At 36.6% G+C, this 12,669-nt stretch overlaps 1 protein-coding gene and 1 pseudogene across 1 annotated transcript; one reads left to right on the top strand and one right to left on the bottom strand.

Annotated features, from left to right (window-relative positions):
- Positions 1-94: 94 nt before the first annotated feature.
- Positions 95-1,068, top strand: LOC149051786 (histamine H2 receptor-like; annotated as a pseudogene).
- Positions 1,069-4,640: 3,572 nt separating this feature from the next.
- Positions 4,641-10,821, bottom strand: LOC149051785 (adhesion G protein-coupled receptor D1-like). The gene is made up of 17 exons (XM_089214751.1): positions 10,759-10,821; positions 10,216-10,275; positions 9,472-9,673; positions 9,022-9,129; positions 8,710-8,800; positions 8,341-8,431; positions 8,213-8,262; positions 7,403-7,529; positions 7,200-7,306; positions 6,895-6,997; positions 6,621-6,771; positions 6,457-6,538; positions 6,104-6,170; positions 5,775-5,863; positions 5,415-5,535; positions 5,004-5,045; positions 4,641-4,893 (listed from the first exon to the last, which is right to left on the bottom strand). The coding sequence occupies exons 1-17, from the start codon at positions 10,819-10,821 to the stop codon at positions 4,753-4,755; spliced, it is 1,695 nt and encodes a 564-aa protein (XP_089070877.1). The 3' UTR covers positions 4,641-4,752.
- Between the last annotated feature and the right edge of the window lie 1,848 nt (positions 10,822-12,669).

Below are 12,669 nucleotides of genomic sequence, written 5' to 3'. Positions count from 1 at the left end.
ATTTTTTTAAGGGTAATTTACCTCCCTCAAGACTTCTTACATTGAAGAGACAATATTCTGCCTTTTGTCACAGAACTGTTATACGCTTATCGTCATGGAGCGAGATTTTCAGAAGTCTATTTGTCTCGGGAGTGGAATATCTTTTTCCCTACTTTCATTTCTTATATCAGTTCTTGATGGTGTGACTTTGGTGGCATTATACAGAGACCCCCTTCGTCGCTTCACAAAAACATTTTCCGTGTTTTTGATATTTATTGCTGCGATGGATCTGTTCGTTGGCATTGCTGTTTGCCCAGCAGAGGCTGTTATGAGGCTTAGGTGTGCATTTGGAGAAAATTTTTCTCCTACGGAGGGAGATTTCCCCAGAATAATGGGATACATTGGAGTTAACAGCTCAATTTTGCTCGTTACAGCCATGTCGGTCGATCGTTTCGTTTCTGTTGTGTGTCCTTATTTCTATCTTCGTAAAGTCACACCAAAACACCTCGTCTTTTGTACAGTGATCATGGTTGTTTTCTCTACCATCTTCGCCTCTCTTCAGCTCGTTGATTTGTCTCGGGATGTTTACGTTTTAGTCGATATTCACTTACACACGACGTTTCCTCTTGTCGTAACTACAATGGCCTATACCGGGATTTTCATAACTTTGCGAAAGAGCCGCTCTCGCGTTGATTTGCAAAGACAGTCATCTATCTCTGAAAACCCAGTACTTAGCGACATACGCAGACTAAAAACACCCAAAAACAGCATCGATGTGCCACAACTTCGTTTTTAATCTTAATTTGTCTGATTAATTGTCTGGTTCCCTATTTCGTCGTTGTTCTTATTGAAGCAAACTGCGACAGCTGCCACGATCAGAAATGGCTGTTGATTTTAAGAGTAACTTCCGAGATATTTCTGAACGTCAATTCTGCAGTAAATCCTATTTTGACTACATTTAGACTTAAAGAACTAAAGCGATCAATTGAAGTAGTATTATGTGGAGGAGAGAACATCAGTAATGTGGCAGATCTGGAAGATCAACATCTTCAAACTTCGAGAGCGCATTTATCCAATTGTCCACGTTAATCAGAGATGGAGGAATCATAGGCACGGGAAAACCTAACTCCGATCATTTTTATCTATGTAGAAACGAAATATTTCAATACGCGACTGTATTGAATTGATGACTTCTACTAAAAATTTAAAAACAGCCTCACCAAGGATACAAGGCCACAACCATAATATAAATCATTTGTCGAACAATGAAGCCTTACGTTAGTTAAGTTGTTGTTTTTTTTTTGGTTTTTTTTTTTTTGCCTTATCGCTCCACGCAAGTGTTTTAAAACCCTACGGCTTGCAGTTGAATAGACTCATTAGAGCAGGTGTGCATTGCCTAAAACGCCACTTTTTTGAGGCTAATCATCATGCATTAAAATGAATCTTATTAACATTAACTCAGTCCACGTAGTAAATTCTGACGAACAAAAACAAATCCAACAAGCTGTGCTTTCAAAACTAGCCTTTTGAAATAGAGTGATCAATACCTAATATACTCTCACGTGTTTCAATGCATGGTAAAAAAAATTACTGCTTTCAGTCATATTTTAGGCCTTACCAGCGGCCTAAAACTTCAAACAATTGTAAATCGTTTCTGCGTGGTGCATTTATCAATAAAAGTGGACCCTGTTTATACTGCCAAAGACCCCACATATCTTAAATGAGCTATATTCATTTTTTTTCTTGGTCTGGAATCTTAAATCCTCGAATCTGATATTCCATTCCCCTTGGATGACCGTTTAAAACAGGTTTGACTGAAAGAGCACTTTACTGCTTCTGAATTGCGTAGTAAATTTTTTTTAATCTATTTGCCACTTCGCCAGAGGGAGAGATTTACAAAAACCGGTACGATTTTTTAAATTTTTTTAAATTTTTTTTCTTTTTTTATCAGAACAGTCATAACGTTTATCAATTTGCAATTTGGGTGTTCATTCATTTTAGGAGGACATTGAAATAAACGAACGTACTCCAAACAAACAGTGAATTTAAACTTTTTCTTGGTTTTTTTTCCTTTTGGGATCCGACACAAGAACTGAATCAGAAGTTAGAAGTTCATCAAGCCTTTCTCTAGATAAACTATCGTAGGGAGATACGACGACTTACTGTAGCAAGAATAAACGAACATAAATAAAGTTGATACTCACCCATAAATCTTATCAACAATGCGTTCGTAGTCGATGATTGAAGAATGTTCATTTCTTCGAGAAATAATTTCCCCGCGGCTAAATAAGCCAACTTAAGCCGGATGATGCACTCGCTATATGATAGAGTGTACTATATATATTACAGTCGGTATAATGGTTTGTCCATTATCTTCTATATCGTTGTGTAAAATTATTGCTCGTGAGTGCTTGATAGACCGGTATCCAGTAAATGGATGATTTCAGCTTGTATTTTGTTAATTTTTAGCGAGTGTCAAGCTTTTAAAATGTAACATATTTTTCTCGATTTAGAACTGGCTGACATGTACAGTGTGAACGTCCGGTATTTCATTTCGCAGTTACACCACAATGTCATCTGAAGTCAGAACAAACATTTTCTGTTTGTTCTTGAATAGAAGGAAATGACTAATTTCAGACATTTCTTAAGAACTACCATTTTAAGCGTCGGGGTTACTTTTTGAAATCTATCGCAGTTTTGCGGTAAACTCTTTAATCTCTCTTCTAACGGCTGTCTTATTTACATGTCATTCCTATTTTACTAATTTTTTTTGTCTAAAGCAAATTTAAAATGGGCATAAGTTTTTTTCTGCCATTAGAGACCTGCCCCTGACAGCCCATTTAAGTTCAAACTTAAAAAGTTAGAAAAAGCAATACAAACGAATAATTTAAAACGAGACCAAAATTTTGTAAATTAAAAATGATGCACTGAGAAAGTCACAGTGGGTACTACAATTTATATTGAAAGTAGAAATCAAATAGCAGCGCGCTTATAAGGATCCTTAAATGTTTTCCTTGTTTTCTACATTTGTAAACCAAAAAGAATTAATAGTCATGAAATTGGAGAACTACTACGTTTGTTTCTTTATATACACGAGTGTTTTTTGACAAACTTCTTCAGTGCAGTGCTTTTCTCGCGCCGATAAACCTTAACTCGCCAGTAGCATTACGCTTGAAATACCCTTATCATGATATCAAACCCTTAAAAATTATTTCCGCCCAACACGGAATTTTTTTTTTCGGAAAATATTCGAACCTACAGGAAAGGATACGTATAACAGGAGTACATGATCCTATATGAATTGTATGTCCTCCCCCCTCCCCCCCCGTTGGGGAAAAAATTAAACAAAATAGACGTGACTTCATTTGTATATTCCTGATAGTTTATATTTCCTCAAAGGTGTTTCGGTGATAAACAAGAAGAAGCAAATGCGAAAAATCGCTGTAAGAGTTGCTACTTGTGTATATGCATTCATGTTGTATCTATCGATGCCGACTTTTTCTCCAACTAGTTTTCATTCCAACATTTCAAGCAATACACTTGATCAAACATTTCGACTCTGAGAAATTTGAGAACATTCGTCATTTTCCTGACATGGATACAAAAAAAAAAAAAAAGGAAAGAAAAATGTGGCTTTAAAAAATAATAATGATGACTAGATAGGTGAATATGTATTTATTATACATTTGCTTATTTATCCATTATTGCTATAGGAGCAACTATATTGTGTCACATTCAATTTGATTACGTATCTGACTTACTATATGGAACACGAAAACAGATTAAAGAAAAGACGTTAAAATCGTTGATTTGTATGTTTAACACAATTTATAGGCAATCAAGCTTTTACACAGTTTTTTTCTTTTAATTTTAGGGCGAACCCTAAACTTAACAGTAAAAGTACAAACATTGTAGTTGACTAAACCGAGTGAGATTTATATCATTGTATCCGTTCCATTAAAACGAGGGTCCAAGCATGTACTATTGTTGTTGGCAGTACTGTCTCCAATTTATCCAAGCTACATTTGCAAAGAGCCTACTTCCTATGGAAACAGATAGACCCATGATTTACCAGGATGCCGAATGCGGCCCTTCGTAATAACAATTAAAGTCAACAGCTAATAGCACTATATAAGCGGTTCATTTATGTATTTACGTCATTACGATAATGACCAGAATGGCCCTACCTTTAGTAAAGGGGGGGGGAGGGGGGGGCATTGGGGTCTACGAAACCGCAGAACTGAAAAAAAATACATTTAAAACCGCAACAAAAATTCGCTTAAAGCCGAAAATCGCATCCAAAACCGTCTAAACCGATTTTTCACATCCTAGTTGTCAAAACCCTAATCGATCCAAAAGAGATGACAGATGGAGCGCAAAGAGGTCTCACAGCTATGGAGGCAAAAAGATTGCCGCTCAGATCAAAGAGGAATTGGAACCCGAATAGGAAAAGCCAAAACTACTTCGGACTCCAAATCTGAAAACCCATTAGTATTTTTGACGAAAACCGAAAACCAAGTGCCAAAACTCGGAAATCTGCGAACCACAATAAACACCAAACCTGTAAAACCGAAGTTTGTTTGGCAGAAAACCGAAACACTGATCTAAAATAAATGACGAACACCGCAAAACCTAAAAATCCTAATCCCCCCTTCCTTACTGATACTACGATACTAACCAGGCTCTACTGAGGAATTACTGAGGGAAGGTCATGCTAAGTGATTGCAAATCGCTAAAAGATGATTGACTAGCTTCACCGAGGCGCAGTGCTATTTATGCATCGAAAGACTGCATTTCGACTGCCCTTATTTTCCCGGCATCACTTGCGTTAACTCGTGAGCTCTTCCTTGCAGAGTTTCCAACTTCGTAAGATGGAAAAATTGCGTTCATCCTCCTTTTCAATCGCTCTTTAATCTGTAGATGAACAATTGACCAAATATCAGTTCTTAACCATCCAAAGCTCAGTGATTCTAAAGTCTTCACAATTCACTTGATCTACCTCCCCTGTTTGATATCATTCTTACCTGGCTGTTTCGCACACAATGGAAGAAAAAAATCAGGAATCCCTAAGACAGAAAATTATTTCAAGATCAGCCTTTTTTAGAGATGGCAGAGCGTCGTTTAAAAAGTTTGATGTGGTGCAAACATCTTGTAATCTCTATCTTGAAATCGTCTTTAAAAAATGGGTAAAACAGTAAATTAAGGGAAGTTGCAGATCTCAAAAACCAAGAAGTAAATCCCCTCTTGTCGACTAGGTTACCTTTGAACGGGAAATATCATTAGACTAATGTAAGAATGTAGTTTGGACATTCAAGTTTGCAAACAGATGATTAGATTTCCGACAGTCTCATTTACATCTCACCTGAATCGAATTGACGACGGTGAAAATGTAGGCGAAAGCTTTCTGTGATGACGACAAAAGACCGAATACTCACCTGAGTTGAGGTAAAGATGGTAAAAATGTAGGCGAAAGCTTTGTGCAATGGCGACAAAAGACCGAATAGCCACGTTATACCCATCAGTGGAATCATCACCGCGCATGTTTTAAAGCCAAGTCTGCCGGAATAACGACAACATTTAAAAAAAGTTTGAATTATTTAATTGTTTCCTGTACATGATCATGAATTAACCTCTTCAATGAATAAGTAATTAATTTCTCACTGTTTATTGCTAACTAGGGTGGAATTGAGGCAAATACCTCACAACTAGATGTTACAGCAATTGGTTCCCGTTTATTTAACTTTTTTCCCTCCACTGATTAAAATATTTCGCTGACTACAAATTTTAAATCTCACCGTATCTGCTTGATATGAGTGTCTTCCCCCATAGGCTGCACTAGCGTGGTCATCTCTTTTATGACTCGGACGAGAATCAAAATGTTGAGCTAAAACAAACAAGGAATGTCAAATATCGGCAGAGTGGTTGTTGCTAAGACGAGTAATGCTGAATACATTGTGGGCGTAAATGGAGTTGAGAATATTGTGAGCTTTGAGCCTGGTGGTCAAAAACAGAAATGTGCTTTTCGTTATGTAATAAGCATGGGAACAAGAGAGACGATCTCCACCGGTGGTCAGTTTTGGCATTAAAAAGGAAAGTGCGAGGGACTGACTAATTTTAGACTCACCACTTCAACGAAAGCCATAAATGCGGCGAATATCCAGATGAGGTTGTTGGTGTAGGACAGCCAGCAACTTGAAACGAGAAACGGAGGGAAAATATAAACATATTTTTGCTGCAAATAATCCTCTAACCCAGTAAGCCAGAGAAATAGAAGACAGGGAAGGAGACAGAAAGAGAGACAGAGACAGAGACACAAAACCTGGATAAAAACACAGGGACACAAAAATCTACGAAATGAAACCGAACTAAAAACACAAGATTGCGGAAAAAGAGTTGTACTCAAAAGAATACACTTTTGTAGGAGACAGGATATGTGGATAAGGAGAAAAAAGAACTGATGTCGAAGGTTTCTCTTACTACTTAGCACTAATAAAGCTCTCTATTCCATCTTTTCCAGCAGCGATGCATAATGAAATACCGACCGTGACGATGGGTAAACCTAAACATAAGTAGGATGTCAATGCAAGTCGATTCAGGTTATCATGAAGTAAAGCAATTCAAAACAAGTAAAATGAAAATACCCCATGACATGACGTGATACATGTGCATCTTTTCGGTAATGTTGTAAACTTTCACCACAAAGAGGTAGAGGTAAAATCCCTCCACCAGCATCCAACAGAACGAAGCCATCAGGAAATATTGCATGGAAGCTGCTGCTGTAATACAAGAAGCCTGGCAGAGAGAAAAAAAATGTCTACTTTTCATGCATCTTTTCAAAGAGATCTGGTGTACTTCTTCGTGCTCGTCATAAGCCTATCAAGCAAATATTCATAAATGGATGAAGAAGTCGCTTACTTTGTTTTCTGTGGCGTTTATCCCGACGAGAAAAATAAATTGTCCAGCTCCGAGGGCAACAGAAAGACTCAATCGAATTTGTGACAGAGGCTGGTGAACATCTCTAGAGAAACAAACAAATAAAAACGAGCAGACTAAAACAAAAACAAAACCGAACAAAACAAAGGAAAGTAACTTTATGTTCCAACAGGTAGTTGTTTCAATATGCATTGACTGAGTGTCTGTCTTTTCGCAAAGAGGTCTTACTTACGTCTGACATCTTTAAAATAATATAAAGTTTCAAAATTTCTGGCTGTAGCACTTACGTAAGGAAGGAATATAGAATAACTGTCAAAATTATTCCTATGATTGACAGGCTTAATCCCACGTAGGTGATAAACTCCAGAACAGTTTCGTCTTCCTCAGTGAGCTGCTTCATAAATGGCATGAAAAGAATTAGAAATGTGTCAATCACCTCAAAGGAATTGTATTACCACTAGTGAAGGTAAGGAAAACATAAGTCCATTACCCCTGAGCTGCCGTTGTAGTCAAGTAAGACAGCAAAATGAGTCAAATGATTGCAGCTGCAAACTGTTTCTTCTGTGTTGCTTTGCGATGCAACCACATGGCATCCTCTCCCTGAAAATCCTTCTGAGCTGGAAAAATAACGACAACGTTAAAAAAAATAACACAACAAAATTAAAACAATAACAACAATATTATAAAAAAAATTTTGAAGAAGACCTTTGGTTACCAAAAGGTCAGCTTGCTATCTTCCTCATTATAATCGTAGCCTCGAGACCAAGTTGACCACTTTCCATTTTATTCAGTAATTGATATGTGCTACTCATGAAGTCGGCTTTGATATTCTAACTGTTACAATGTGATGAAAAGGTATATTGACGATCCAGGCTAGTAAAACACAACTGAATCTTACCTTATGTGAAGAAAATTGAAAAACGGAAAAACAGAAAAAAACCAAAGGCGAACTTTTACTTTTACGGTAAACAAAACGATTTTGTCAGCAACAATATGTAAGACGATGGCAGAAGCGAAAAAAGGCGACAACCGCAAATGAAAACGAATAAAATGCAGATAGAAATGGCTTCAAAACAGGAAGTATCAGATTGACAGTGACGGATAATAGATAACTTAAGGGAAAGTCATGCCGGCATAATAATAAACTCGAATGTTGTCGAAATTTTTTTGGTTTTTCCTGCAGCAAGAGCTGATTGGTGTTTCCTTCACAAACAAAAAATTCATAGCGGTTAACAAAGATTACGTAAGCCTAGCTTGCATAACTTCTAGAACAAGGTAGTAATATATTTCAGCTTATTACCTTTTGCTAAAGTCCCTCCAAAATACACATGTCTTTTCTCTTTCATCAACCTGAAAATGTGTATTATTTCCTTGAAATAAATAAACACAATGTAGCTTAATTGATCTTAATTTTAATCGTGTTCTTACCTTCAGGTTTCTGAACTTTAACATGACATTCGCTTCCAGTTTGTTTGGTTTTGGATCCATAGCCACGGCCATTATCCTGGAGTTCAAATACCTGTCAAAAAAAGACAAGAAAATCATAATTTTGTATATTTTGAATCATATAATTTTTAGAAAAATTTTGGCGATACGGTAACCATGGTAACCAAAGAGCTCTGACTGTGTTACTTTAAACTGATTTCCTTGACACCGAAAATAGTCATTGATTCACACAGGGACCACGAAATACTGCTTTGAAAAATTTAAGAAATTTTGTTGGTTGAATGCAATGCATTTCTTTGTTTTCCGCGGAAGAAACAATTTGTTTAAAAGTTTAGAGAAGTTAAACTTCACCTTGTGGCTTCGCCCGCTTCATTTCTGATGGTTTGATTTGTGCCCAGTAGTTCGTGGAGATCTTTATACACAATCCCAACAACCAGTGAAACTTAAAAAAAAGAAATTGAGGAAGAAAAGAAAATCAAGCCAGAACATGGTCTTTCACGAAACTTCAGATAACTGAATCAAATGTACTGTGTAAACAAACAAACAAACAAACTCAGAACTATGTATATGCGCAGCTGTACTTCAGTACCACGTAAATTTGAAAGGGAAATATAGGGAATTGTACTTGTCCATTGAGGAATAAAGACTGCAGTCGATACCAACCGGATTTCGCAAAATTTGCTGACGAAACATTTATGTTTCCTTGCGATTCTTCATCCTCAAAATAGAAGTCACTTGCATTTTGGTGGTAGGCTTTATGAATACCCAGCACTAACGAAGAAAAGAACAGGTGATGGTATTAATAATTTCACGACACTTGCTGGACTGAAAATACAGTCTGTATATCATAGTTGCATAAACGCTTTTATTTACTTTACCTCTCAACAGCGCAATCCTTTAAATATTGTAAAATAATTGATGATAAGACGTCAGCATTTTGAAGGTTTAGATCGCTGGATATTATCATCCAATTCCATAATGATTGATGAACATAATCAGTCAATGGAAAGACTGAATGGATAGATTGATCCAGCAATAAAGCTTCTCATTCAGTAACCTATATAAATTTACTACATCATCAAGGCCTATAGATTATACGGTGTTCAAACTCACCCATTGTCTGGCTGTCGATCACTTGTGAGGACCTTGTTCCAGTCAGGTGGAGCTTGCTGTAATTAAGAGCAAATTCTTCAAAGGCGATTGCCACTTTAAAAGTGGATCCTCTTCTTGTCTCAATCTCATCTGTTATAGGGGCGCGAGCTTTTGTGATATTTTTAATACTTGTGATGAATATTTCCAAAACCGCTATGGCTTCCTGTAATGACATGAAATATTTTTGTTTAGGTAAGGTGCTAAGCATTTGTGGTAAGAAAATAAAAAAAAAATCATTACAAATAGATAAAAAAATTATTCAAGCGAGAGAGCCAATCAATTTCGGACACAAATGCATGTGCACAGGTTAGAGATCGACTAGACCAGGAAATCAAAATATTTTACTTGGAGGATAGATTATTCAGTTTTCGTATACGAATTTAAAAAAAAATAACAATCATACTGGTAATTACGATAATAATAATACTGATAACGATAATTTATCTATAAAAATTCCTAAAATAGCTTTCTTACAGGCGAGAAAAACTATATAAGTTAACGTCTTAATCAAGTAAAAAGTTATGAGCCATTAAACTTTTACTGCCACGAGCAATATGAGACGAAAGCAGACACTAACAAACAAACAAACAATGATTTATACGCTTAATAAAAATTCGTTCTTGCGGATTCCGTTTGAACATTCAAAACATACTGACAGGAACTTCAGTTCCATGACTGCGTATATAAATTAGAAGAATGAAATACCTGTAAGGAACTGGCGTTGGTGATATTCATTCTGCTAAGTTTAGAAACATATTCCGCCGCCTGAGGTAAGGGAAATAACAGTTATGATTATACAGTATGAGGATCCTAAAAGTAAAAAAAATAAAACAAAAACAAAAAACAAAAATTAAACACCAGCTTTTGAATCCTTGTTGACTGCAACGCCGATGATGATGTCGATGGCAATAATGACTGCGATGGCGAGAGCGGTGGCGATGTTGCTGCTTAAGATGGATGAGAATGTTAATCTTCGATTAGAACGACATGTCAACCAAGCTTTTTTTTTTACTGTGTACAGTTTTCCTCCTGACACAAGTTTTTTAATTTTTCAAAATATTGGGTAGCGAGTGACACGAAACGCAGAGGGCGTAAAGGTTCGTAATTCAAGCTTGTCAGCGTTAGTCAATTTACAAAACTTGAATGAAACGGATATTTTATAATAAGTGGACGCTAGCAAGGACCTTTTTGATTTTCTTTCAACGCAGGTTTTACACCATAAGTCGCCACTGTTACGAAATACTTTACCCGAAGTGTGCTAAACGAACAGACGCTATTGGAATACATTACAAATACTTCGAACATCCCCATTGTTAACGCTACTATGAGAAGAAAAGACTAATAATCACATTACCGCATTAGGGTATTATGTTGCACTAATCACATCATAACATTCAGATAACCTGTAACAATATCCCAGCGTTTAGGTATTGTTTTCTCGTAAATGATATTAGGCATCAGGGGGCCGTGCACAAAGAATAACTTTAACCAGAAACTTTGGACTCATCTGATAAGAGTAGTGGCATGTGGCTTTTGCAAGAGCCTCGTCGATTAGAGTCGAGAGGTATCGGGATATGAAAGGGTCGCATTTAACTTGTTGTATCACTTCAAGTTTAAAGATGTCCTTTCCGCTCTTTTTCTCACAACGCACACGCTTAACAACTTACCTCCTATCTTAATTCACGACTCATACACAAGGAGGGGGTGTGCAGATCGAACTAGGAGCGTGAGTGCTTCATGCCGTCCGACAAAGGTACAGAGTACGATAAACAACTAGTTACAACTGAATTACTTCTCGCGCAAAAAAACATTTTGTGTGCCGACGCGTGACAAGAAACCCAGAAGACCCAGTGGAAAAAATGGGAACGTATTCCCTACCCTAATGGTGGGCACCAACCTCTGAGGGTTAGAGGTAAAACAGGCTAAATTATGTGAAAAAATTAACTTAAAGCTCGAAAAGTTCGAAAAGTGAGATGTATACATTACAAATGTCAAACCTTCTTTTCGAACTACAGCAATATATCATATATATTAGAATAAAATAGAATAACCACAGAACTGAGTCCGCTATGCGAAGAAAAAATAAATTTGCAAGTCTTTTGTATTCGTTTTACAAAACGATAATTGGCATGTATCTCAACAGACATGAGTCCCTTGCATGGCTCTTTGCAAAAGATAACGCACTTCACGTCACCACACGTTGTTATCTAAAAAAGCAATTGGACTGATATTTCTTCGCAATTGGTATTCACCATCATTTTTTTCAATCGAAACAATAAATTAACTACATGAAAATAACTGATAATTGAAAGTTTACTGTTATTACTGGTAACAGAGCCATATGTAATTTTCCTCTGCTCACAAAGCTAAAAGTTAGACATATGTATCGTGAAAACGTGATTTGATGTCGTTTCAAACATATTTTCATTCATTCAAATGTTAGTGTAAACTTGATTCTGACTGTCAGAGGGTTTATGCAAATCCTTTCATAAGTTCCTCAAACGATATCAAATAATGTTTTTATGATGCCTAAGCGCTTCTGTTGCCTCAAAATAATATTAAAGAAAGCAAACAAACAGAAAAAAACAAAACAAAACAACAACAAAAATAACAACTTACCCTCGGAAATCTCACAAATATAAGCGTGGTGATATCGTATATTTATGCCAACACCACCAAACACGCCCTGCTCCCCATTACTGGACCGCTTGTACATGAAAGCCGCGTCGTTTTCACCTCTTGGCTCCCCTTTTTCCCATTTGCAGATAGTCAGCGGTCTTCCATTCACCCAAGTCCAATTCCCGGCCTTTTTTGTTAAACCAATACTCCATGTATTTCCATAGTACGCAGTATTTCGCCTTTGAATCTGGTCATTGATGAAATTCCATTCTTCTTCGGTTCCAATGGAAACTAGGTCCCCTCCTTGGTTTTGGCAGGCTTCTCTGGCCCAGGGCCAGTTAATGAACAACCGTTTGTGCACCGAAATTATGTACCAAGAGTTTTTAAAAATTATATTTAGGCATTCTACAAAATGATAAAAATAAAAGCAAAAATACTAATTATCATAATGATAATCAAAGTGATAAATAATAATAATGATGATGACATAAAAAGATTAAAATCACAATCACAATAAAGGAAAAAAATAAATGAGAAAGA

Source organism: Pocillopora damicornis, chromosome 1 (assembly GCF_964200805.1).
Source record: "Pocillopora damicornis chromosome 1, jaPocDami1.2, whole genome shotgun sequence".
In the NCBI taxonomy this organism is placed as follows: domain Eukaryota; kingdom Metazoa; phylum Cnidaria; class Anthozoa; order Scleractinia; family Pocilloporidae; genus Pocillopora; species Pocillopora damicornis.
The sequence above is the reverse complement of the archived record's forward strand: the minus strand, read 5'-3'. Positions and strand labels throughout refer to the sequence as shown.